General features: G+C 36.3%; 1 protein-coding gene across 1 annotated transcript in view; it reads left to right on the plus strand.

The window, feature by feature from the left end:
- Positions 1–1,178: 1,178 nt before the first annotated feature.
- Positions 1,179–23,239, plus strand: part of cacna1ea (calcium voltage-gated channel subunit alpha1 Ea) — a 177,245-nt gene continuing 155,184 nt past the window's right edge. Inside the window, exons 1-2 of the mRNA XM_088927597.1 lie at positions 1,179–1,284; positions 5,162–5,301. Of these exons, the coding sequence (XP_088783723.1) occupies positions 1,192–1,284; positions 5,162–5,301 (233 nt within the window). The 5' untranslated portion in view covers positions 1,179–1,191. The remainder of the gene's footprint in view (positions 1,285–5,161; positions 5,302–23,239) is intronic.

The raw sequence follows: 23,239 nt of genomic DNA on the forward strand, positions 1-23,239 counted from the left end.
TTCCTATTTGGATGTCATTCTTACATTTTACAGGCAGAATAATTGAATCAGTGAAGGTATGATTTTTAATCTTAAAATGTTTTTTTATTAGTCTACAGAAACTGAATCCATTTCAACCGCTGTGGCCAACCTTTTTGCATCAGCTTTGCATTATACTGTAGGTACAACTGAGAAATGGAGAAGTACAGTACAGCTCATTCAGTAGTAAATTCTGAGCCCACAGCCCTTGGTGATTAGTATATAGTCTAACCATTTAGCTCACAAATGGTGCTCTAGAACAGAAATTACTACTGTAAAATCTTATTAAATTAGAACTTATTTACTCTTATCATCTTGGCAGGATATTAATAGATGTGGTAGGTTAGACTGGAGCTACCAAAGTAATGAACCCTTGGCACTGCAAACAATTAGAAAATATTATATTGCAAATATTTGACGTTGCTCTTTAAATATTGGGTAAAGGTGGTGTAATTACGCACTTGTGCTCTTCTGCATTTCATTCCTCACATTTCTACTTGTCTGACTTTCATTAAAGCAGGTGAATAAAATTGCGCCAGTTTTTAATTACATTTCTTGAACCTTCGGGCTCTACATTTATTCACACATTGTGTATAAACTGATGAAGCTACAGTATATGCCTGAACAACTGTATTAAAATAAAAAATCTGCTGTTGCTAGAATAGAAATAATCTGAACTTTGACGTATTTTCCAGATTTTCTGGGTACATTACAGTGACAGGCTTGTTGTGGTTGCTGCTAAAATCCTGAAGTTATTCTCTTCTGTTTCATTTAGATTTCATGGTCTATTATCATGTTGTAAAGCACCTGGACATTTGTTAAACTAAAGTTAAATAATACCTCTTAATGAGAAATGTATATATAATGTAATATATATTAATTATCATTCATTCTCATTTCATATATGCTATTCATCAATTTATAGTGCAAACATAGAATGCTATTTCATCTTTAGTATCTCTATATTTGACAGAGTGGAAAAGAATGTCACATTTCTTTTCTGGTCAGCACTAGTCACCTTCAAATTCTGTCTTTTTTTAAACAAAAAAAACGTTCACGGTTTCAAGACGTTTTATTCAAATGTTTAATTGTTGGTTATATTAAACATTTCGTTGTTTTTATTTACTTTCAAGAAGTTTGTTTCCTTAACTTGTCTGCACTCCTTTTGAATACATGATCCTGGCTACCATCATAGCAAACTGCATTGTTCTGGCTCTGGAGCAGCACCTTCCCGGAGATGACAAGACACCCATGTCAAAGAGACTGGTGAGTAATTCTGTACTACAATAATCATATTTACAATATGCGCAAGCAGAATTCAAAGTGTTTCAATATGCTTTGTTGAAAGGAACAAATGCCTCCTATGCAGTTAAATTCAAATTCTAATTGGCAGTGTCAATTTTCAATGTGAACATTTTATTAAAAATCTAAATAACAATCTCCTCCCACTCAAAACCCTTATATCCACCTCTTTTAACCTCAGTGGTACCTCCCTCCAATTCTCTGATAAATGGGAACTGCAGTATGGTCCAACAGCTCCAATGGAGGCCCCAAACAATGTCTGTGGCAACACTCCGGAAATCTACCATCTCCTTGAAGCAGAGTGGTTTATGAACATTTCTACACTCACTCTTCAAATTAGATTTAACTAATGCATAGGGTTTTATTTTAATGTGTTGGCCTATTGTAAATGTAGTCAGAAACCATTTACATTGTGTACACATACTGTACACATACAAAACAGTATGTATAGGACCATTTACAATGCACTTGTATTAAGACAAAGAAGGGACATTAAGCATGAATGCATTAAATTTAAACTCAAGGATCTATTCTCACCGAATACTGTTCCAAGCCATGAATACACTGTTCCTTCCAGGTGGACATCATAATTTTGCCTTGCTCAACCCATCAAACTTGAGTTTCACATTGTAAGAGCTTGCACAGGTTGAGTCAGGGTTGTGCCTATAAATCAGATTAACTATACCTGATGGACTGTATCACTCTGTAAAAGTCCAGGACAACATTTCATAACTTCAGTCCTGGAAGGCAGTAATCCAGCTGTATTTATAGGTATCTTTACATCTCTAGAATTGAACAAACCTGGTCAATTAGTACAAGTTAGACAATAAATATATCCATTAGTTAACTGAGAGCTCAGGTAGAATAAAAACCTGCTTCTAGAACAGGCCCTCAATTAGGAAGTGAGGTTGCAGTGGATTACACCTTTGTGTTGAAGGTGTAGTGAATATATGTATTCCTCAAGGGATATGTCCTCTGAGCTCTCTTTCTCATTTATTTTGATGTTTTTACCATAACTGTTGCGCTCTCAGCACAGCTATGAAGAGCACTTGAAAGAAAAGAACAGCTCCATGAGAAAATGGAGGCTATTATTCTGCTGCTTCAGCTGGCCCTGCTTGTTACTTACTGTGTTGTTTTATGTGGGAATGTGTGTGGGTGGGGCACACATTACTATTAATGTGGGGACAAGATGTGAGAAATTGTTTCCATAAAGAGAGAAATTCCTGACAAACAGATGATGTGGGGACACCTCCACAATATAAATGACTCTTTAACCAAATGCTGTCTTCTTTTAAAGCTAGAAGTGCCAGATACAGTATATAGTTTTGGGATTCCATCAGAGTGGATTATAAAACAGTAAATGAAAATAGAATGAGTGTTAATAAAATAAAAACAAATAGACATATACCAGAAAAATAATGAAAAATGTGCATTATTCCAATGAGACTAGAATACAAAACTACATAATCATTAAAATGATTTCATATTTTATATAAAGAGAAGAGGAAGAAGCAAGTGGCTACCCTAAGGAAATGTCCCATTATAATCCTTATCACTGGCCCTACCTGCTTTTTTTTCAGCTACTGTCCTTTGGAACATAGTTTGGTTAATGCAGTTTTAAATGTTTTTGAAATATTAATATCCTCTCTCAATATCTGCTACCAATAGCTTTACTACTCCAAGATCCAGGAAAAGCAACATTTGACACTTTTGCTCTCAGAGAGTGGATGCCAGTGAAGAACATCTATAATGGGATGCGATATAGCTTTTCAGGACAACACAACCATGATACAAACTGTTCTGTTAATATAACTTGGGGTGAATTTAGAAAGCATCAAATGCTGGCTTCCTCAACACCTGTAGCCATACTGTATGATTCAATCCTATTATATGTCACAGGCTCCACAAGAACTGGGCCTTGTCAATATATGGATGAGAGGCCTGTGAGGAAATTTGTGGGGTTCAAACATTGAAGCCACCAGAACTACATGTACATCTGTCAGCCTGTATTTTGTTTAACAATGTTTATATACTGTATAGAAACAAAAGTCTGTCTTAAAAGTACTGTATCTAGAGGTCTTGAGGAAGTCCAATCTCATGGCTACGTCCATTGAAGGAGCAGCAGAAAAGTATCCTTGAAACAAGTAAGGGTTAATTCCATGCTCAAAGATAGAGAAAAGAAGCAAATTGTTCTTCACCTGAACAGCTGAAATGCTATGTCTCTGGTGTTCAATGTGGAATTGAACGTTATTTCTTCCTTTGCTGCCAATGCACTCTGATGTAGCTCACCAGTCTCTTCAAATAAGCATCCTTGACTTCTTTTGCTGTTTATTGTTGCGTAGAAGGGTATGATTAAATGATCAGTAAGAAAAGGAAATCCTGTTTACAAATTGAATGAAAACGAATGTCTCATGGTCTGCGTTTTCTCAGGATTTCCGTCATTAATGCTTGTTTCCAGTCACACTTTTTTTTCTGGTACATATAAGTCACACTTATTCTGATTCCCATGGGTGTTCACTAGGTCATCTTGCAATAGAAGAACGAAATTGCTTACATTTAGTGTGTAATTGGTTTGACTGGGGGTTCTTATGAAAGTATAGTGTTTAAGGTCAATTTGCCATGATACTTAGATGTGTACAGATTTGCGGATTTGATTAGGAAGGCAGTACCATAGTCTGATAATATTCTGAACTGCAACAGTGCATTTGTATGTGTCCTATATGCCTTTCATCTGCAGGCCCTCCTGAATGATACAGCAGAATAAATACAAATGAAATGAGTCTATAATCTCTATGTCAAATAGTTTGCAATTCTTCCAAGTAACGTTTTTCCACTATTTGTTCTGCAGGGTAAATAAAAGGCCTTAATTGATCTATAAATTTTACATCACCTTATCCACTGTTAACATGTATGGATAAAATGATAAATCATTTAAATCATTCAGTTATTTAGATTTTAAAATTAGTTAACTGGTATTTGCTTTACATATTGAACAGTCCAGCTTGAGAAAATTATGTTATGTTACCATCTAAGAAATTGTGTTAAATACACTAAAAGTGATGGATCTAGGAATCTAGTTGATACAAAAGCTATGCATGGATTTGGCATATTATAATCATACTTTAGTAGCATTCTGTGACTTTAAAAAGGTCTATACTGTATACATTGAAGATGTCAACCTAAAAATACATATTGAGAAAAGAAAAAAATGCTTTTTTTATTTAACAATACAAGGCAAATTTCTTATCAAATGAGAAGGGTTAATTTCTAGAATCGTAATGAATGCAATTAGGAGCAGTACATAGCTTGCACTGTCTTTCAGAAAAAATATGTGCTTTCTGAAATGCAGTAAGCTACTGTATATAGACATATTGATATGCCCACATGGCAAGTACAAGTTTTGGTTAGCATTAGGTCCTTCTGAAATATTTAGTGTACACTATTATTTTCCATTGCATTGAGGAATGGTCAACATTGACATAAACGTTTAAAGTCTTATTTCTATGCAAAGGAACAAAATCCATCAATTCTATGTAGTGCATGTACAGAATTCTGATTATTTACAGCCTATTGTTTTTCCTACACACTGATAAAAGTTGTGTAAACATCTGTTCAGTTTCCAGTGGCTCTGAACTCACCCTTTACCATTCTTTCCTGATACAACTGGCTCCTTTTTTCCAGGGCTGTTTGGCTTCCTTTCTTCTTCTGGTCATTGAAATGACAAGGATTAATGAGGTGCCACTGTGACTTTGATTTCCAATGACACTTTGATGCCTTCTGTAGATGTTTTTACCACCTGCTGGTGATTAATTGTACATAATTGTCTCATTCCATTCTCCAGGAAAAAACTGAGCCCTACTTTATTGGAATCTTTTGCTTTGAAGCTGGAATTAAAATCGTGGCCTTAGGGTTTGTGTTCCACAAAGGCTCCTATCTGCGAAATGGCTGGAATGTGATGGACTTCATCGTGGTTCTCAGTGGGTAAGTCAAACCAGTTCCTCAAACTCAGAGTAGTGCTTGCCTGGGGTTTTCAGTGCTTTGATTGTGACCAGGGTTTGTTGTGTGTTGCTATCTCATCTTATCTGCTTATAGAATATTCTTGAGATTCAGCCTGCGGTGGAATTATTGATGTTTGGTTGTTTTGGAATGCAGCTGTGATTTAAGATTCTACTTGAGACAGAACAGCATACACTCTGAGTTTTATTTCTCACCTGATTGAACTACATTGCTTTGCTAGTAGTGTCGCAGTTTTCCAATTTGAATGACTATGGCAACCACAGTGCTTTCTTTCTTTCAATAAGCAAAATAATAAGTAAACAAAACTTTTCTCTCATCTCCTGAGCAGATGATTAAAGGTCAGTGAGTTGGATAGAGGAGAAACTCTGGAGTCACTGTATGTGTTTCTTTTCATTTCTTTGTTTGGCTTCCGGAAATATTTGGCATTTGTCATTAAATTATTAATGAAATGAACAAACTGAATGTGAGGTATTTTGTCTATAAAAAGCATTTCTTGTTTTAAGGACTTTTCGAGACTTATCTGTCTTTTCCTTGTAAAAGCATTTTACTTTTTCAAGACCTTATTGGTCACAATTATTAGTTTCCTGCATTTTTCTGTTAGTAAGTGGGTGGGGGGTATATGTTTTAGCTAATGCACTTGACCAGATTTATTATTTCTGACATCAACATCACTAATAAACAAATTAAAACATAATATGAAATTTACTTGAACATAAACTGAGTAGGTACCCAGCTTCTCCCACCAAAGTAAACTAAGAACAACTGATATTTATTTAAACAGATGTTCTCATGGTAACAGGGTCTAGGACATAATCAGGTAGAGAGCTCCATAGTTGTTTTGTGAAAAATACATATTTGCATGAGATCTAAAGAATTACATTTTCAATGAGTCTGCTCCTTGAGAGAGATCATGAAAAAAAACAACGAATTGCCTATACAAGTAATAAGAGAGATATTGTTTGCCACTCCAAGAAAAGATATTATAAGACAATTCTCTACCAATTACAATTTTAATAAAGGCTACTCTCTGATTGGTAGATCATTAAGTGCATGCACATATAAAGCACAATTTTGGATTTTCTCATATGAAAACCACTAAAACTGTTACTCTTTGCTGTTGTACCTCCACATGATCTACCAGTAGAGAGAGTCACCAGCATGGTTTATTTTTACCTATACACAGACGGAAAACAAACAGGGAGTGGGGTTGTACTCTCTGTGGCCAATTAGCAATCTGTTTTTACATCTGTTAGAAGAAAGACACTCATCTCTGTAATACAAAGGAATTGTTTTTTGGGATTTTTCCATCACTTTCCATTGACAGCCTCTGTTTGTATTAAAGATTATCAAAATAATTTGGTTAGGCTTGGCTGTGTTTATTATTAACAAAATGATCAAACAACCAATATCATCCTGTGAATAAGTATGTGAACCTGTAGATTTAGTGACTAGTGACACCTCCTTGAGTATCAATGACTTCAGCTAGATGTTTGCAGCCACCGTTTGTCTGTATCTCATGTCTACTTTTAAGATTTTGGCCAATTCTTCCTCACAGAACTGCTTCAAGTTGGTAACATTTGAGTTTTTGCTTGTATTAAAAGCTCGCTTTCAGATCTTTTCAGAGCCATAAGATTTCAATGGGGTTTATTTCCACATTCCACAATGTGAAATTTCTTCTTCATCTGTTTTAGATGTACTTGTATGTTGAGAATTATTGTCTTGCTCCATGACATACTTTTGGTTAAGCATCAGCTGATGAATGGATGGTTCGACATTCTTCAACAGAACTTCCTGACAACTTTGAATTCATGCATTGTATAATGATGTTAAGCCATTCAGATCATGAAACAGCAGAGCACCCCCAAGTCATGATACCCCACCACAATGCTTGATGGTTGGGAAAAGGTTCTTCTATTGAAAAACAGTGCTTGGTTTCCTCTTCATAGAACATTTCTCATCGTGTTGAAAGACTTCAACTTTGAACCATTCTCCTTAGAAGAGCATGTGGATTATCCAAGTGCTCTTTCATGAACATGGTGGGCGGTGATGATCTCTTTAGAAAGCAGTCATTTCTTCCTGGATATCCTCCCATTAAAACCATTCCTGTTCAGTCTTTTCTTGATGGGTGAGGCTTGAACACTGATATAAGCCGCAGAGACAAGCCAACACATATCAGATATTATTGGGGTTCTTTGTGACTTGCTGGATGATTATCCAGGAAGATCATGGGGAATATTTGTCAGGATAACCAGTCCTTGGTATAGTTACCATGGCTTTGAATGGGCTTTCCATTTGTAGACTTCATCTGTCCAACAGTGGATACAGTGGATAGATGAAGCCCTAAAAGTTTTAGAAATGGTTGGTTTTGTGATCCTCTGCGAACTGATGAGCTTGCTCTGTTTCTGAGATCTCTTTTGATTCTCGCGTGATGTGTTTCCAATAACTTGTATGGTGCACATCAAACTCACGAATATTATGACCATTATATAGGACAGGGAGATCAAAATCAGTCCTTCTTTGTTACTCATTTAATGAATGAGTTGATTTTAATTATACCTTTAATTGTATTAAAGGGATCACTAATTATTTCACATACTGTACACTGATTCATAACTATTCATTTATTTCTACATCATACACCATTGCATCTGAAAAATTGAACTGGAGAATATAAATCCTTTTGATTATTTACTGTAAGTTTTAAATAAACAAAGATACCATGGTAAGAAATGGTAATGTCTTGCCAATATCCTATTACTTTTGTGTGATGTTGTATTTGTTGAATTACTTGCTGTGCCCACTCATAACTCAGTGATTCAAGTATAAAAGCAGCACATTACATGAAAGGAAACAGGAAATCATTTTGGACCAAATTTGCACTAAAATATAAACTGGGTACAAAATATAATATGATATACAGTACAACATATCAGTATAGTCAGTCACAGAAATTACATGAAATTATACTGAATAATTGTTAGAGAGCTACAGTTTATCTCACCAGCGTAGTGTTCAAACAGCTTACCATTTTGAAATCCTACTAAAGTGAGAAAAAAATGGGTTTTAATCCTCAGAGGTGCAGAAGAAATGCATAGGGAATGTATGAATGAAATGACACAGATACCTTATGTGGAAAAAGAGTTTGAAAAAATGATGATACATACAGTGTACACAGAAGTCAGTTTGTTGCTGTTACCACATACAGTACAGTTGTAATCACCCAACTGGACATAGAATCATATGCTCCTTTTAACAGTTCAAATCACTATTCAAATTATTTCTGTGTATCCAATAGGCAGTTGCATTTTCTTTCTTTTTTTTACATTTGGATGAGAATAAGCATAAAATGAAAATGAATTCACATAGACTAAATTCCTGCTGTGGAAATGGCTTTTTCAAAACTTTATCGCAATTTGTATTAAGATAACCACAAATAACTCTATGTTTACATTTCGTGAAACTTCTCATACAAAATTAAAAACATGCATTAAACTTATTTTAATGGCATTGATCTTGAAAGATTTTGTGACCAATAAAAAAATAAGGAAAACCTTTTTTATTCTAAAACTACACCTAAGGAAAGCTGGAAATTAGAATAGGAAATGAGCCTCATTAGATGAAGAAGCAGGCCTGTGTTGGTCTAGTGCGACTGTGTTCTCATGTGCTGTGCTCTGATAATGGAAATACAGTAGGTGCTGAACAGGTGCCATTTGGTCTCTGTCACTCTGCTCTATTTGCTATCACTGTACAAGGGTGTGAGCAGAGCCGCTTTGTGTCTTCAACTTGCTCTCTATTGCTGTATGTGCGTGGGTGTGCGTGTCTTCGCACTCACACACGGTGAAATGAAATATTAATTTCAATAGTACAAAAGTACAAAGGGCTTGGGTTCTTACAGAATTTTACATGATTCAGAGAATCAATTATTTATGATCTGCTCCTCACCAGTAACAGCTTTCAGCAGAGACGCAAGGGTGTGAGATTCTGGAGAGCTGATTGGCAGCTGAGCCTGTAAGACTGAAATTCTTTCTCTTTTATCCTTTTTGTAAAAAATGCCAGACTTAGCGTTACCCGCAAGACTGAAGTGGAAATCATTCACAATCCAAATTGTGGAAATCAATCTGTTTTCTGGAACAGTATCAATGCACTGTTCCATCTGGGTGTTTTTAAGTCTGAGTCAAAACCTAATGAATATGGGGATTTCATCTGGTGGTTCCCTTTTTGCTAATTGCTAAAAAAAAATGTATTATATAAGATATAGAAAAGTATAAAATAACAGCAATTACAGATATTGAAATCAATAAATGCAGTAACAAACTTTATTTTATATGGTACCTTTTAGATATAACATTTCAAGAGCTACAGTATGCACAAAACAAAATTACAGAATTACAGAAGAGCAATTAAACCAGATAAAAAAAAACATACAGCGGATCAAAAAGTAAAATCAGCCTTTCACAGTCTTGGTGCACGGAAAGAAGAAGGAAAGTTGATTTAGTTTTTGGTATTGATAAAAAGTCATTTGAAAAGACCCAAGGTTACACTTAGGAGTTGTGATAATCTAGCCTCCACAGTAAGGCAGGGCTAGGTTGTTTTTGTGTACTATTCTCAGCAATTTCCTGGACTTTCTCTTGTCAGTCCTGTTATTGTCATGTAATTGGTTATCTTTACACATTGCAAAAGTTCTGAGCTCTGTCTTCCAAATACAGGTCATTCCTTTTCTCTGACTTGTTCTCCTAGTCTGAGTCTTCTGTATGACCCCATTTTTAGCTTTCTTTTGCTCTTTTATCTGCAGGATTTGATCCTGACCACCTGCTAGTCATTATTGGCATTTCCATGTGTAAATGCTTGCTTCCTTTCTTGTCTTGTGTAAATGCTAATACTGTTTACCAATGATAAATCTTCATCCTTATTCCTCAGATGTTTTCTGTGTTTTCCAGTTTGTTTTGTCACAAAGTGCAGAACAAAGTAGGTCACAAATTGTAGTGCAAAACACTGTAAAGTAAAAAGAAATGGATTTTGGTATTGATCTGCATTGATGCAGAGCCTTTAAAGGCAGGAGTACATTTAACCCTAAACTTTACTGGGAACCAGTGCAGGGATGTCAAGACTAGAGTGATGTGGTCATTAAATTAAGGAGTTGTTTGGCTTGGGCATCTGAGTTCTGGACTAGGTTGGTGGAAACTCTAGAGAGCAAAACATTAATCAAGGCAAGAAAAAATGAAAGCACATACAGTGCAAGCTTCATTGCGTTCACTGAGTAAGACAAGTGAATTACTGTACAGTATATCAATATTACAGTACACAGGTGGAAGAAAGACATTTTAAACAATATAGCCTTCAAAATGGTATAAAGAGTGTTTCGAGGTGACATCACTAAAGTCTAGTACAGAAACAACATAACTTTTTAAATTAATAAATAGAAAATAATAAAATAGAATAAAACTGAAGAATGTAAATTCATTTTCCATACAATATCCTCCCTGGACCAATTCCCTCCTACATTACCTTCATAGATTAAGATAAAATACCTTAATTACATATTTTCTTCTAATTCATTTGCTGTACCATTTTCTCAGCACTTAATGACTCAACAGAGAGATTTTGATTGGAAAATCTTCATTGGTTTTAAGCAGGTGTTCAACCATGGGGCATAAAGGAAATAAGATGTTCAACTATATTTAACTCTGTCATGATGAGTGTTGGTCAGCAGATTCTGAAGATGTAGAAATCAGTTGAGAATTGAGGGGTAAGTCTGGGGATGGGTTACCTGAAAAAGCACAAGCTGCTGTGCAGTTTGATAATGAGTTGTTGGAGAGAATGGGCAGCTAAGCCTCAGGCTATTGTTTTTACTGAGAGGAGTGGATGTCTTTCCGTTCCTTAGGGAAACTAACACAGCAATAAGACCATTCCCTCTCTAACAGTGCTGGATTTTGGACCTCCAGAAACAAACATAAAAGTAGCTAAGAGTCCCTGTGATTCTTTCACAGTACTGTATATCACAGTTGACTTCATAAGATAGCCCATATGAAAGTCTCTAGTTCACCCCCGTTCCCTTTTCCTAATGGGATTAATTGAAAATGTTCAACTTTAGTTCCTATTTAGTAGATTTTGAAAAAAGACATTGCTAAACTGGAGCTTTTGTATTCCCTAAATATATGGATGAATGAGAATTAATTGAATCAATTAATATTGATTACCTGTTAGAAGAGAATGGAAAAGGGTATTGCTCCTCACCTGTGACTGTACAGTACATGTCCATTCGCAAGTACTGTAATTGCTTCTTTGCATTACTTAAAGTAATGTTTCTTCTGCTGTATGTTTAACTTCATTCTCATTTCTCTGCCTCTAAAACTGCATTGCAGGAGAGTCAAAATATGTCAAAAATAGCTTTTTGTTTTTTCAAGCGGTCATTCTCAATGTCAGTATTGTCCTTTCTTTAAATAGAGACATGAAGTATATATAATGTCTAAATATACTGTATATACCGTATGCTTAATATTAAGAAGGAAAAATTAAAGAGGTATAACCAAGCCACAAAAAAAGTCAATTTTATACTTGGGCAAGAATATATTTCCCAGATAATATTTGTGGTACTGTAGGTAGTGATATACTGTACCTTTGTTTTTTAAATACAAGTAAATTACCTTTTCTTATGCTAAATATATTCAATTTGGGCGGCAAGTCTGTGTTTCTAAATTATCTCAGTTGTAATGGAGGGATTGTAACAGCTTAAATTCCAATGGGAAATTCTGGTTCTATTGTTATTTTTAATGTCTTCTGAAAAAACATAAGCTGCTTGTGGAGAATGGTGACAGGGAAGCACTTTTGTGTTGTACAGCACATTGAAGCCCATTTGCAAAGCTTGCCCAATGTCCAAACACTGATCCCTACATCATTTCCTTATATTAAGTCAGTAGAAAATGATGATCAATTTAAAGAGGAAATGTCCATTTAAGTTGAAATATACAGTATACTGTATGAGACATTCCATGAGGAAAGAAAGCAATTGTCCTATAAAGGTCCAAATATCTTACAAAGCAATCCTAAAGTAATCATTAAATTCAAAGGTTCCATGGAAATAATAAGGAAAACAATCACTTTGTCTCTGTCTCTTATTAAATACATACAATGGTGTATAAATTGTATTTTCCACTCAAGGCATCTCACTAAAAAAATGAATTGGATTTTTCTTCTTCTTAGAAATTAAAAATAGACCAAAATAAAGAGGTAAAATAATGTTAATGAATTCTTGCTGGTTTCTCAGAAAAATAATTCATATCGGGACACATACCTACATATTTTGTAAAAAGCAAATATTGCAGACTTCAAGAAAGCTTAGAAACCTTATCATAATTTAACAGTGAAAGGGCCCAAGGTCTGAGCTGTGTTCTATATTGTCTGCACAGCCACCCACATGCAAAATAGCCAAACATTTCTTGCATTGAGTGTCAGCTATCTTGCTGCCTTTAGTGCTGAACACATCAACCTCCGATCCATCATCCTTTAACATTTTGTGATATTGAATATGATACCTGGCTGCCCACTGATAGAAAAGCTGCAATCATAAAAGCAAAAGAGCAGAAGCTTGAACTATTGCTATTTGGCTTCTCTGAACATGGTATGACATGGTTGCCCTTCAAAAGTCACAAACTGTACTGTATCATGTGGTAAACGTATTCAATCAGAGCACAGAGGGCCTGTCAGCTCATGCAGTCCAGTCTGATATATTTTAAAGAAACCAATCCACGTCTAGGCTTCTCCATTTTCAAAATTCAAACCCCATCTTCTTAGTTCTCAGCTTAATCATGTTGTAGTTTAGTAGCTAAGTGTTTTCACTTTAAATTGATTAATTTACCAATATATAATAAATAATAATAAACCAAATTAATATTTGGAGCCATTTAATATAATTGTATGTACAGTATAATTAAAGCAGGGTCCTTACAGGCAAAATCAGGCCTTGGAACCCAAAGAACACCAAGAACAACATTCCACTTGTCTTCCCTTTCCTCCCAAACATTCTTTCTCAAACTAAATTTCTCTATTTTATGGGATTACTTTTTATTCCCATACCTAACAAACATCATGTTGATGATGTAATCTATACAATCATCCAAGTCCATGGGTCCCTATCCACTGCAACCAGAAATAATACAGAAGTCGCTGTACAGTATCACCTGTATTTCTTATTTTTAGCTTTTTGCAAGAATGAATCTCTGCTTTTTTATATAAACAATACACAGAAGGAAGTAAAGTTCTGTTTTGATTATACTTACATCAACACCTGACTAAGCACTTACACAAAAACATTTTTGTGTTGCAGAGATGTTGATGTTATGATTGAGACATATTCAATGAAAGTTGTTTTCTAAAATAAAACTTTGGTACTATGCCTAAAGAAACAATAAATCATTGTATTTGCTTTTCTAGTCATATATTTTTACATGTAAAGTAATGGAAATTTATATTCTTTATACAAAATGTCTTCTAATAAGGAGTTATTAAGGAAAAAATACCTTTAAATTGAGGAATGGGTACACAACTGGTAAACTGCAGGATTGAAATGCTGTTTAGGGTCTAGAATTAGTGATCACTTGTCAATTCTGCCTGAGGGACTGAAGAAACTAGCACTGTAGTTGACATGCCTGTAATGATAACTGAAAAGCAGTTCACTTGAAAACCATTATTGTTTTTAAATGGGAAACAGAATATGCAAGCATAAAATTTCAAGAAAAATGAACACATATAATGAATTACATTATTAATGTTTACTTAATATTTTCAGATATTTGATCGACATCAGCAAAATGTTTTCTACAACTGGTTCTCTTGCTATGTGTTCTCAGCTTCCAATTGTACAAAGATCTTAGATCTGAAGCATCACTTTTCTACAAACATTTTCATGCAAAGACAAGCTCCTGACAAAGCTCTTGACATTTTCAAACGGGGGCACTGTGATTAGACAGAGATAGAGGAGCACTGGAAGCACTGATTTTGTGGACCGATGCAGTGACATCACTAAGACCACTTGCTTTATGTGTGGGCTATGGAGACTCAGAAAATTTGTAAATTATGTCCCACAAATCGTTCTGCCACATGGGCTGAACGTATAGGCTTGGCAGACTGCAATTGATCCATGGAACCATCTGATATCCCTTCATTATTTATTATTATCAGCAGCTGTAGCTAATAAATAATATTCATGTGCCTCATGGTCTCAATCAGACTGTGAATATTTTCATCCGGTTAGATGATCTGAGAAGAAAAGACTCATCACTGTAGCTCCATTTTACCACATTGCTTTCAGGATGCTGCTTTTGGTGTTGATAACACTTGCACAAGGCTAGATCTCTGTGAATTTATTTACTATTTTGTACTAGTCTCGGGAATACTGGGAATAAAACAAGCATCAAAAAACCCTGAATCAAGAATAGCATTACTCCCTTGAGCCAAGGTGGCTGATGTCATCAGGAGAGCAGACAGGATCCTAGCAATGGGAGGTGAAGACCTGTTTGTTGAAACAAACTTAATCAAAATTAATTGAAACAGTTCTATACAAAACGAAGTCAAAGAATCGGGAAACCAGCTGAAGGGCTGCACAATACGTTGTTGAGGACGTGGTGTGCTGATGAAGCCTTTACCTAATATGATACAAATATTATGGACACTGTGGATTACATTTGCTTCTACAGTTGACCAGGGACAAAAATCCAAAGCATTTAAACTAGAATAGAAAGGAGAGTCTAAATAAAATCTGCAAATGAGATCACTAGTGTATCTCCCTTGTGCAGTTTCATAAAGGGACTTTATGAAATTATAATAATTAATAATTGCTTACACTTATATAGCGCTTTTCTGGACACTCCACTCAAAGCGCTTTACAGGTAATGGGGACTCCCCTCCAACACCACCAATGTGCAGCATCTACCTGGATGATGCGACGGCAGCCATAGTGCACCAGAACCCTCACCCCACACCAGCTATCAGTGGGGAGGAGAGCAGAGTAATGAAGCCAATTCATAGATGGGGATTCAGGAGGCCATGATTGGTAAGGGAAATTTGGCCAGGACGCCGGGGTTACACCCCTACTCTTTTCGAGAAACGCCCTGGGATTTTTAACGACCACAGAGAGTCAGGACCTCGGTTTTATGTCTCATCCGAAGGACGGCGCCTGTTTACAGTATAGTGTCCCCATCACTATACTGGGGCATTAGGACCCTCCCAGACCGCAGGGTGAGTGCCCCCTGCTGGCCCCACTAACACCTCTTCCAGCAGCAACCTTAGTTTTTCCCAGGAGGTCTCCCATCCAGGTACTGACCAGGCTCACACCTGCTTAGCTTCAGTGGGTTGCCAGTTGTGAGTTGCAGGGTGATATGGCTGCTGGCGTAAAACATCAAAGGACCAAGAAATTAAGACCTTACGTTTGAGCACCAGGAGTATTTTAATAAAATACAAGAGAGGGACGATACTGAATTGAACACCTTGGCTCAAGGGAGTAATGCTATTCTTGATTCAGGGTTTTTTGATGCTTGTTTTATTCCCAGTATTCCCGAGACTCGTACAAAATAGTACATAAATTTACATACAGTTATTGTATGACATTCATCATTTTCTTTATGACTTCCATCTCCTCATTAAGTATGAGTAGGGGTTCCATGCTCATTTCTAATTCGGTTTTGTGGGATGGAAATGAATATACTACTATTACATATCTCATTTGTAAAATTTAATATGTTCTTTCAATGACAGTGGGTTCATGATTGAATAGATCTTTGAAATGCTCCATCCTATTGGAACTGACTTCCTTTTCTTAGACATTTCTCCCCCTCCCCCTTCCTTAATTCGCACTAAGGACTGAAGTCTTGTCCTTTGGTATTTAAGCTGTAAATAGTCCTCATCACAGTGAACAGAAAGCAGATATTTTTTGTCAGAAAAATGTTGAATTTCCTGTACTTTAATCACCTACTACCTGTTCTCCATGTCACAGGTTCTGCTTTGTTCCTCGACCTTGTTGGATTTCCTGGAATATGGTATTGGTGGTTTTGGACATAGAGGTTTTGTCAAGTGGTATTAATACTTTTCTCTTGTTATTGGTTGCAAAAATGCATTAGAGAGCCTTTCTCTAATGCATTCATGAAAACAGGCCTTTGGTTGGATCTTTCAGTATTTCAATGTTGAATTTCCATGACATTGCTTTTTTTTACAGGTGATGTTTCGAAGCCAGTTCGATAGATCTCATTAGATGGATATCACTGTGATTGGTCCAGTCTCCTAGCATTAAATAGTAGTAATAATAATAATTGCTTAGACTTATATAGCACTTTTCTGAACACTCCACTCAAAGCGCTTTACAGGTAATGTGGACTCCCCTCCACCACCACCAATGTGCAGCATCCACCTGGATGATGCAACGGCAGCCATAGTGCGCCAGAACACTCAATACACATCAGCTATCAGTGGGGAGGAGAGCAGAGTAATGAAGCCAATTGATAGATGGGGATTATTTGGAGGCTGTGATTGGTAAGGGCCAATGGGAAATTTGGCCAGGACGCCAGGGTTACACCCCTGATCTTTTCGAGAAATGCCCTGGGATTTTTAATGAACACAGAGAGTCAGGGCCTCGGTTTTATGTCTCATCCGAAGGACAGTGCCTGTTTACAGCATAGTGTCCCCGTCACTATACTGGGGCATTAGGACCCACACAGACCTCAGGGTGAGCGCCCCCTGCTGGCCTCACTAACACCTCTTCCAGCAGCAACCTTAGTTTTTCCCAGGAGGTCTCCCATCCAGGTACTGACCAGGCTCACACCTTCTTAGCATTACTCTGATAATGTGGACATGTTTGTGATTCCATGCATAGACTGTGTCTAAGTCAACCACATACAGGTTTGGATGGAGAGTATTTCCAGGAGTTTTGTGTTTGTTTTTCTGGTGGAGCAGAGTCAAGGTGATGATGAGTCCATGCTCTGAGCACTTGGTAAGGAGAAGAATGCCACTGGAGTTGACAAATCCTTGCCAGTTTTTTCCATTCTACAGACAGGCATCTATTCCTCCTTCAGGTTTCCACAAAGATTTTGGTCACACCTTCCACAGAAATTTCTATTAATATGATACAGAGTCACATGGAAATCATTGATTCTTGCAAGTTGGCTGATGATATCAATTTTGATGGCACTCCATACCCCATTTATCCAACTTTCCTCTTCTGATTTTCCTTTCCAGAAAAAAGAATAGCCACCAATAACTTACCTTCATTTTGTGGATTTTCACTCAGGACGATAATGTCAATGTCATATCTTTGCAGTTCTTGGGCCACAAATGTACTATAGAATTCAGAACGATCCTTAAGGTCCTGATGTTCCAGGTCCCAAATTCTAAGAAAGGTGATCTCACTGGACACAGCTACTTAGATGTGGTGAGGAAGTCTATATTCACGGCACATTTTCTAGAATCCTTTTCTAGAAAAGACATGAGCAGAGCAAATCCTGAAAAGGGATGCTTAGTCGTAGTTCCAGCTGCTTCTGCTTTAGCTTGCGTACTTTATGAGTTATGGTGTCAGACTGTGACTAATAGATCGCAGACATCATTTTCCTGCTTCCATCACTGTGTGAGACCATGAATGGCATGGAGATCAGTGGAATTGGAAGTCTCATTCTGCTGCTTTATCCTCCTGGACAACCAATGAGATATTTCATAGGGTTCGTCATCTTCATCCTACTGGGTCATTGAGGTCCTGTTTGCTATGAATGTAGTTTTTGGTTCCAGGACTGGAGAAGTCCTCCCTTCACCCAGTCCATCTTGACTCTACATTACTTGCCTGGGTCCCATGAACAGGATGAAGGTCTTGACTTGGAAAGGTCTGTTTTATTAGGTTTAGTATTATAATAGTAAAGTAAGTAAAGTGACACTTTTAGACAGTAAAAGGGCTGGTGTATTACTTAAATATTTCATCCAGGTGATTAACAGGGGAGAAGCTGAGAGCATGCACCAGGCTATAGAAAAATAATTAAAGAGTAAATAATAACACTGAATATTATTAATAACCTTTAAACAAAACTCTTCCAGTCATGAGTCTAGTGGTAAAACTAATTGATTGTAAAATGCCGTTACATGTTACGTTATCATTAGAACTAAAATAGAGAATCATCTATAAGCAGAAGTATTCTAGGGACATTCAATCTTGTTAAATATTCATATTGATAACAGCATTAGAAATATAGATTTGACAAGTAAATCTTGTTTATGTTGCCATATCATTCTCATTTTCTAGACACTGTAGAAGTCTTAAAAAAGCAAATGGTAGAATACTTAACATTTTAGGATTTAAATCAAACAATGTTGTGTTTATTATGCACAGTGCATTAGTTGTGCCTCATTTAGAACACCATGTATAGTTTTAGTGATTACATTGCAAACAGACATTAATTGCTCTGAAGTCAGATAAAACACAAATGACCAGATACATTCATGATCTTAAAAATACTCAACTTCAAATATTAAAAGAACTGGAACGTACAGTAGTAGTCTTGACCAGAGAAGACTATCAGGTAACCTGATGCAAGTATTCAAAATCCTCAGAGGCATTGACAAAATCAACCACCGGGCTTATTCAGAATCAGCAGGAAACCAGTGGACACAACTGGAAGCTATAAGGAAGTGCATTTAGAACTAAAACACAGGAGTTACATTTTTTGCAAAAATATTTGTGGGAGTGTGGGAGTCTGGGAAGAGTTATCCAGCTATACTAATGAAGTCGATACCTTCCCTAATTTCTAAGGTACTGTACTTAACTTAAATTAGCTATTTACACCCAGCTAGTGGAGCTATATGGTTCAAACTGATTCTTTTTGTTTTTAACTTAATGTTCTTATTACAACAAAAAATCCTTCATGTGGACAGCTAGTACTAGTCCCTCTGCATATTTATACCATGAAGGACTCTCAGCTGCAGGGATCGCATAATTTACTTAGAGCACCTTAGACCATTAGCTCCCTTCTTTATGTTGTACAGCTCATTTTCACCATAAAAGATGAATAAACTGCACTTACTGTATGATTTGAAGAGCAATATATTATTTTTGTTTCAATAAGTTCGATACCACCACAAAAATCACTGTCACTTTCTGTAAAGCCTCAACTTCCTTGTGTTAGATGCTTAAAACTGGTATTCACAACCAAAGGAATTGTGTAAAAAGAAAAAGGCCACCCCCACATTATATGGTATTTTACTCAGGGGAACACATTTGTCTCCCCTGGAGATCTCTGAATAATGAATTGGATACAAGAGACTGAAGAGCTGGTATCTGAATGACTCACGTAAAAGCACCTTGACACAATAAAGTAACTCCCAAATTCGTGGGAGATCAATTCAATGTGTTTCTTTAGGAAGATCTGTTCCTTTTCCTGTTGTCAGATTATTTTCGCATCCCATCCGATGCCTCACACCATAACTTGTTTTCTAACGTTTCACAACATTGGCTTTAATCCTGTCCTTCCAAAGATCTTCAAAAGTCAGTTGAAATTGCTCAGTTACAATGTGGGATTTTGTCACATCTGTCTGAAATTTCTCCTTCTGAGAATAAAGCTCAATTTTAAGAGATCAAGCACACGTTGACAAGCCTGTGAGTCTTTCCTCTGAGAAACAGTGGAACTCTGGTACCACATAACAGCAGTGAGAATTCAGTCTGGTAGCTGCAAGTCCTTTGGAGAATGTTTTGCATTCCCAGTATTGTCTTTATGAGTGCTAGATAAATATAGGAGGGTTGAGATTTACGCAGTGAGCCAGCAGGGCAAAGCTGGCAGATAAGCACTGTGCAGCCAGCAGGAGTGGGTGGATAAGTGGATTGGCAATCTCTTCTAAAACCTGTTATCTCTTGGCCCAGGACTATAGTGATTTAAATGTAAATTTAGTACTGGTAATCTCAGCCCAGTTACAAGTAGAAAGATACCCCCATCACAAAACCGCTGTCATTAATAACATTAATTGGCACCTTTCTGCAATAGTCTCTTTTAGACAGTGCCACAAACTCTATTTATGAGCACACATGTGTAATTTCTTCACTGAAGCTCTCCTGCTACACATCCAAATACTTAGAGGTCATGATTCACCGGCTGTCGCTAATAGAGTGAAGCACCAGGGAGTTTGCTGCGAAGATAATTGAGTAGAAAAGAATACAGGCAAGGCTGCAAATGAGAGGAGGACATTTGGACCATCACCCTTGTTTGGTTGTTAGTACCAGGATCCAAGTACTGTATCTTACCCAGCCATTTGTTTCAGGTTATCAAGGGATCTGCTTCATAATTTGGCAGAGGAGTATATCCAGACACCCACACGTCTTTTGTGTGTTCTCAACCCCGAAAGTCTCACAACACATTGTCTTGATTTTTTTTACACATACTGGACTTTGTTACTACATTAAAGTTAATAGCCTGGGTTGACTCTTCAAGTACCTTTTCAAGGTTTAATATACTTGTATCTATCACAGTCTTTTTTGTTCGCTACTATAGAAATGCAGTTCACTCAATCATTCTTAATCTTTCTCTGCATACCGTTCCATAAGTCAACTGATTATCTATTCCTGATCAGAATGACAGTAGATCTCTTAAACAGAAAACATTGGTGGGGTTAAAAATATCACTTTAATATCACTTAAAAAATAAATAATACATTATTCTTTTGGCTTTATAGACCCCAAATTATAATCACAAATTATCATCTCAACTTTCTTGAATCAAGGATACGTCTTTCAATAAAAAAAGTGCAAACCCAAAATACTAGAGCGGTCATTGCTGGAAGTCAATAGCTTGGATTCCTTAAACCCTCTGAACCCTTGATACCTTATGCTCAACTAATTTTGTGCTTCTGGTTGTGTAGCCCAATTCAAACTGTAGGCCAAATTGGCACTGGGAATATCTTGAATTTAAGGATCAAACTGAATCTTTACTTGTTTGTCTGCTTAGACTATCAGTCTAAGATTGCTATCAGATTTATTTCCTTCAAACCTTGCTATAGTGTATTTGTTTGATCCAAACCAAGATACTTATGTAAACTCAGTCATAGGCTCTTACAAGGAGGTAGTACTGGTTTGTCATTAACAGAATTTGATGCAGATACCTCATTCCATAAAATTCTTTTCTCAGATATTATCAGTCACTAAAAATAACGAAATCCAGTTTGAGTACTGCTCAGCTAGATTACATTTTGCAAGTGTTATAAACTGTGACGGCTTGGTTAAATTATTAATCTCGTCTTAGTTTTCTCTTTTACTTTCTTGTATTCATTTTATTTTTTTTCTACTAACTATAAAATGATTGATGTAAAGATTCCTTTTTAAAGTTATGGCAGACAAGAATGTTAATTTTTATGTCCTTGATTGTTATGGTCAAAAACATTTTATGGTAAAAAAAAGATTAAAACACTTTGAAGGGGCTACCAAATGCAGTCAAAAAAGTGTGTATATACAGTATATATGCACATCTGGGCAACAGGCTACAGGCCATGTACATGGAAGATCAGGCACATGAACATCAGAAAGAACAAACCAAATACAGACATGTTGGTGGATACAAAAAACTGGCAAACTTCAGTGGAAACAAGACGATTCTTTAAGCAAATATATGCAACATACTGTGCATATAATTATTTATGTATTATAACATAAGGGTTGTTTAAAAGCTTTCTAAAATGATTTTGATCACATTCAACTAGAATTGGATGAATGAACTGGCCTTCATGTGTAATTGTCTCTTTAAAAAGTGTTTTCTTTTTTTGCAGCTAACTTTGCAAACAGTTAAGAACCAAGCTGTGAATCGAGCAAAAGCTGTGCTAGTCAGGTTGCATGTTGTCATGCTACAGTATTCCCTTCCCTTTTTGCTCTGTTGCTTTGGCTTGAAGAATGACATGGCTCTCCTCTCAATCGGAATCCCTATCTTCAGGTCTGCATCTAGGTTTTTTATACTAGTCAGCTAAATTGAATAATTAACCATTTGTATCTCATATCTGTAATAATTTATAAGGGAGGATATGCATTGATCAGGTGGTGATTCTTACGCTCCTTTCAGTTCACACAGTCTTTATTTTATCATGGATATACTACATTATAATGCATATATTGTTGCTTCCCATGCTTTTGCAGAACAGCAGCAGACTAGCCTTTTTCAAAATGTTATCATTATTGTTTTTTAAAGGCTAATGTTTAAGGGTGAGCCACTGTTAATTTTAAAAAGAGTTCAAAAAGAAAAAACACAAACATACAGTTAGGCGTTCAGTGCTTGTCTATAAAAAAGTCAAACAAAATTGCAAGTTGCTGGTGTCTTGACATCTGATCTAACCCACATAATTCTCCCAGTGGATTGGCTTACATAAAGCAAACATCACCACAGAATGCTAGATTTTGGAAAGACCCAAATTCATCTTTCATTACTTTATTCCCTTTCATAGTGCTCTACTAGCTTTAGAGGCTTTTATGCTGTAAATGGTTGAAAAGCAAGCAATTCAGTTTGAAGAAAAGGCCACAGGTGATGCGATGCATCATATCTGATAGCACATGCTAGAAAAAAAACATTATAGGCAGTCAAGAGCTGAGCAGGCCCATCAACATTTTCTATTAGCTAAGTGGAGCATACTGTAGCCAATTTGGAATTAAAGTTTCCCCAATAATGCCATGTTCTTACAGCTTTCTTAATTTGCTTGTACATCTTAATGCAAGTACATTTAAATTATAGATAACAGAAGAAGAACATAAATTAGATTGGGTAGTTTAAAGCACTGATTAACAAAAAAAGAAAATATGCCACATCACTCAAAGTTGAAGAAAACGTGTATACCTACACAAATAGAAAAATTAATTTGTCCACATGCAAGGTATTTAGAAAATAACTCAGTTATCTAATTCTAAAACAAA

The sequence above is a fragment of the Atractosteus spatula genome, chromosome 11 (genome assembly GCF_055471065.1).
Source record: "Atractosteus spatula isolate fAtrSpa1 chromosome 11, fAtrSpa1.hap1, whole genome shotgun sequence".
In the NCBI taxonomy this organism is placed as follows: domain Eukaryota; kingdom Metazoa; phylum Chordata; class Actinopteri; order Semionotiformes; family Lepisosteidae; genus Atractosteus; species Atractosteus spatula.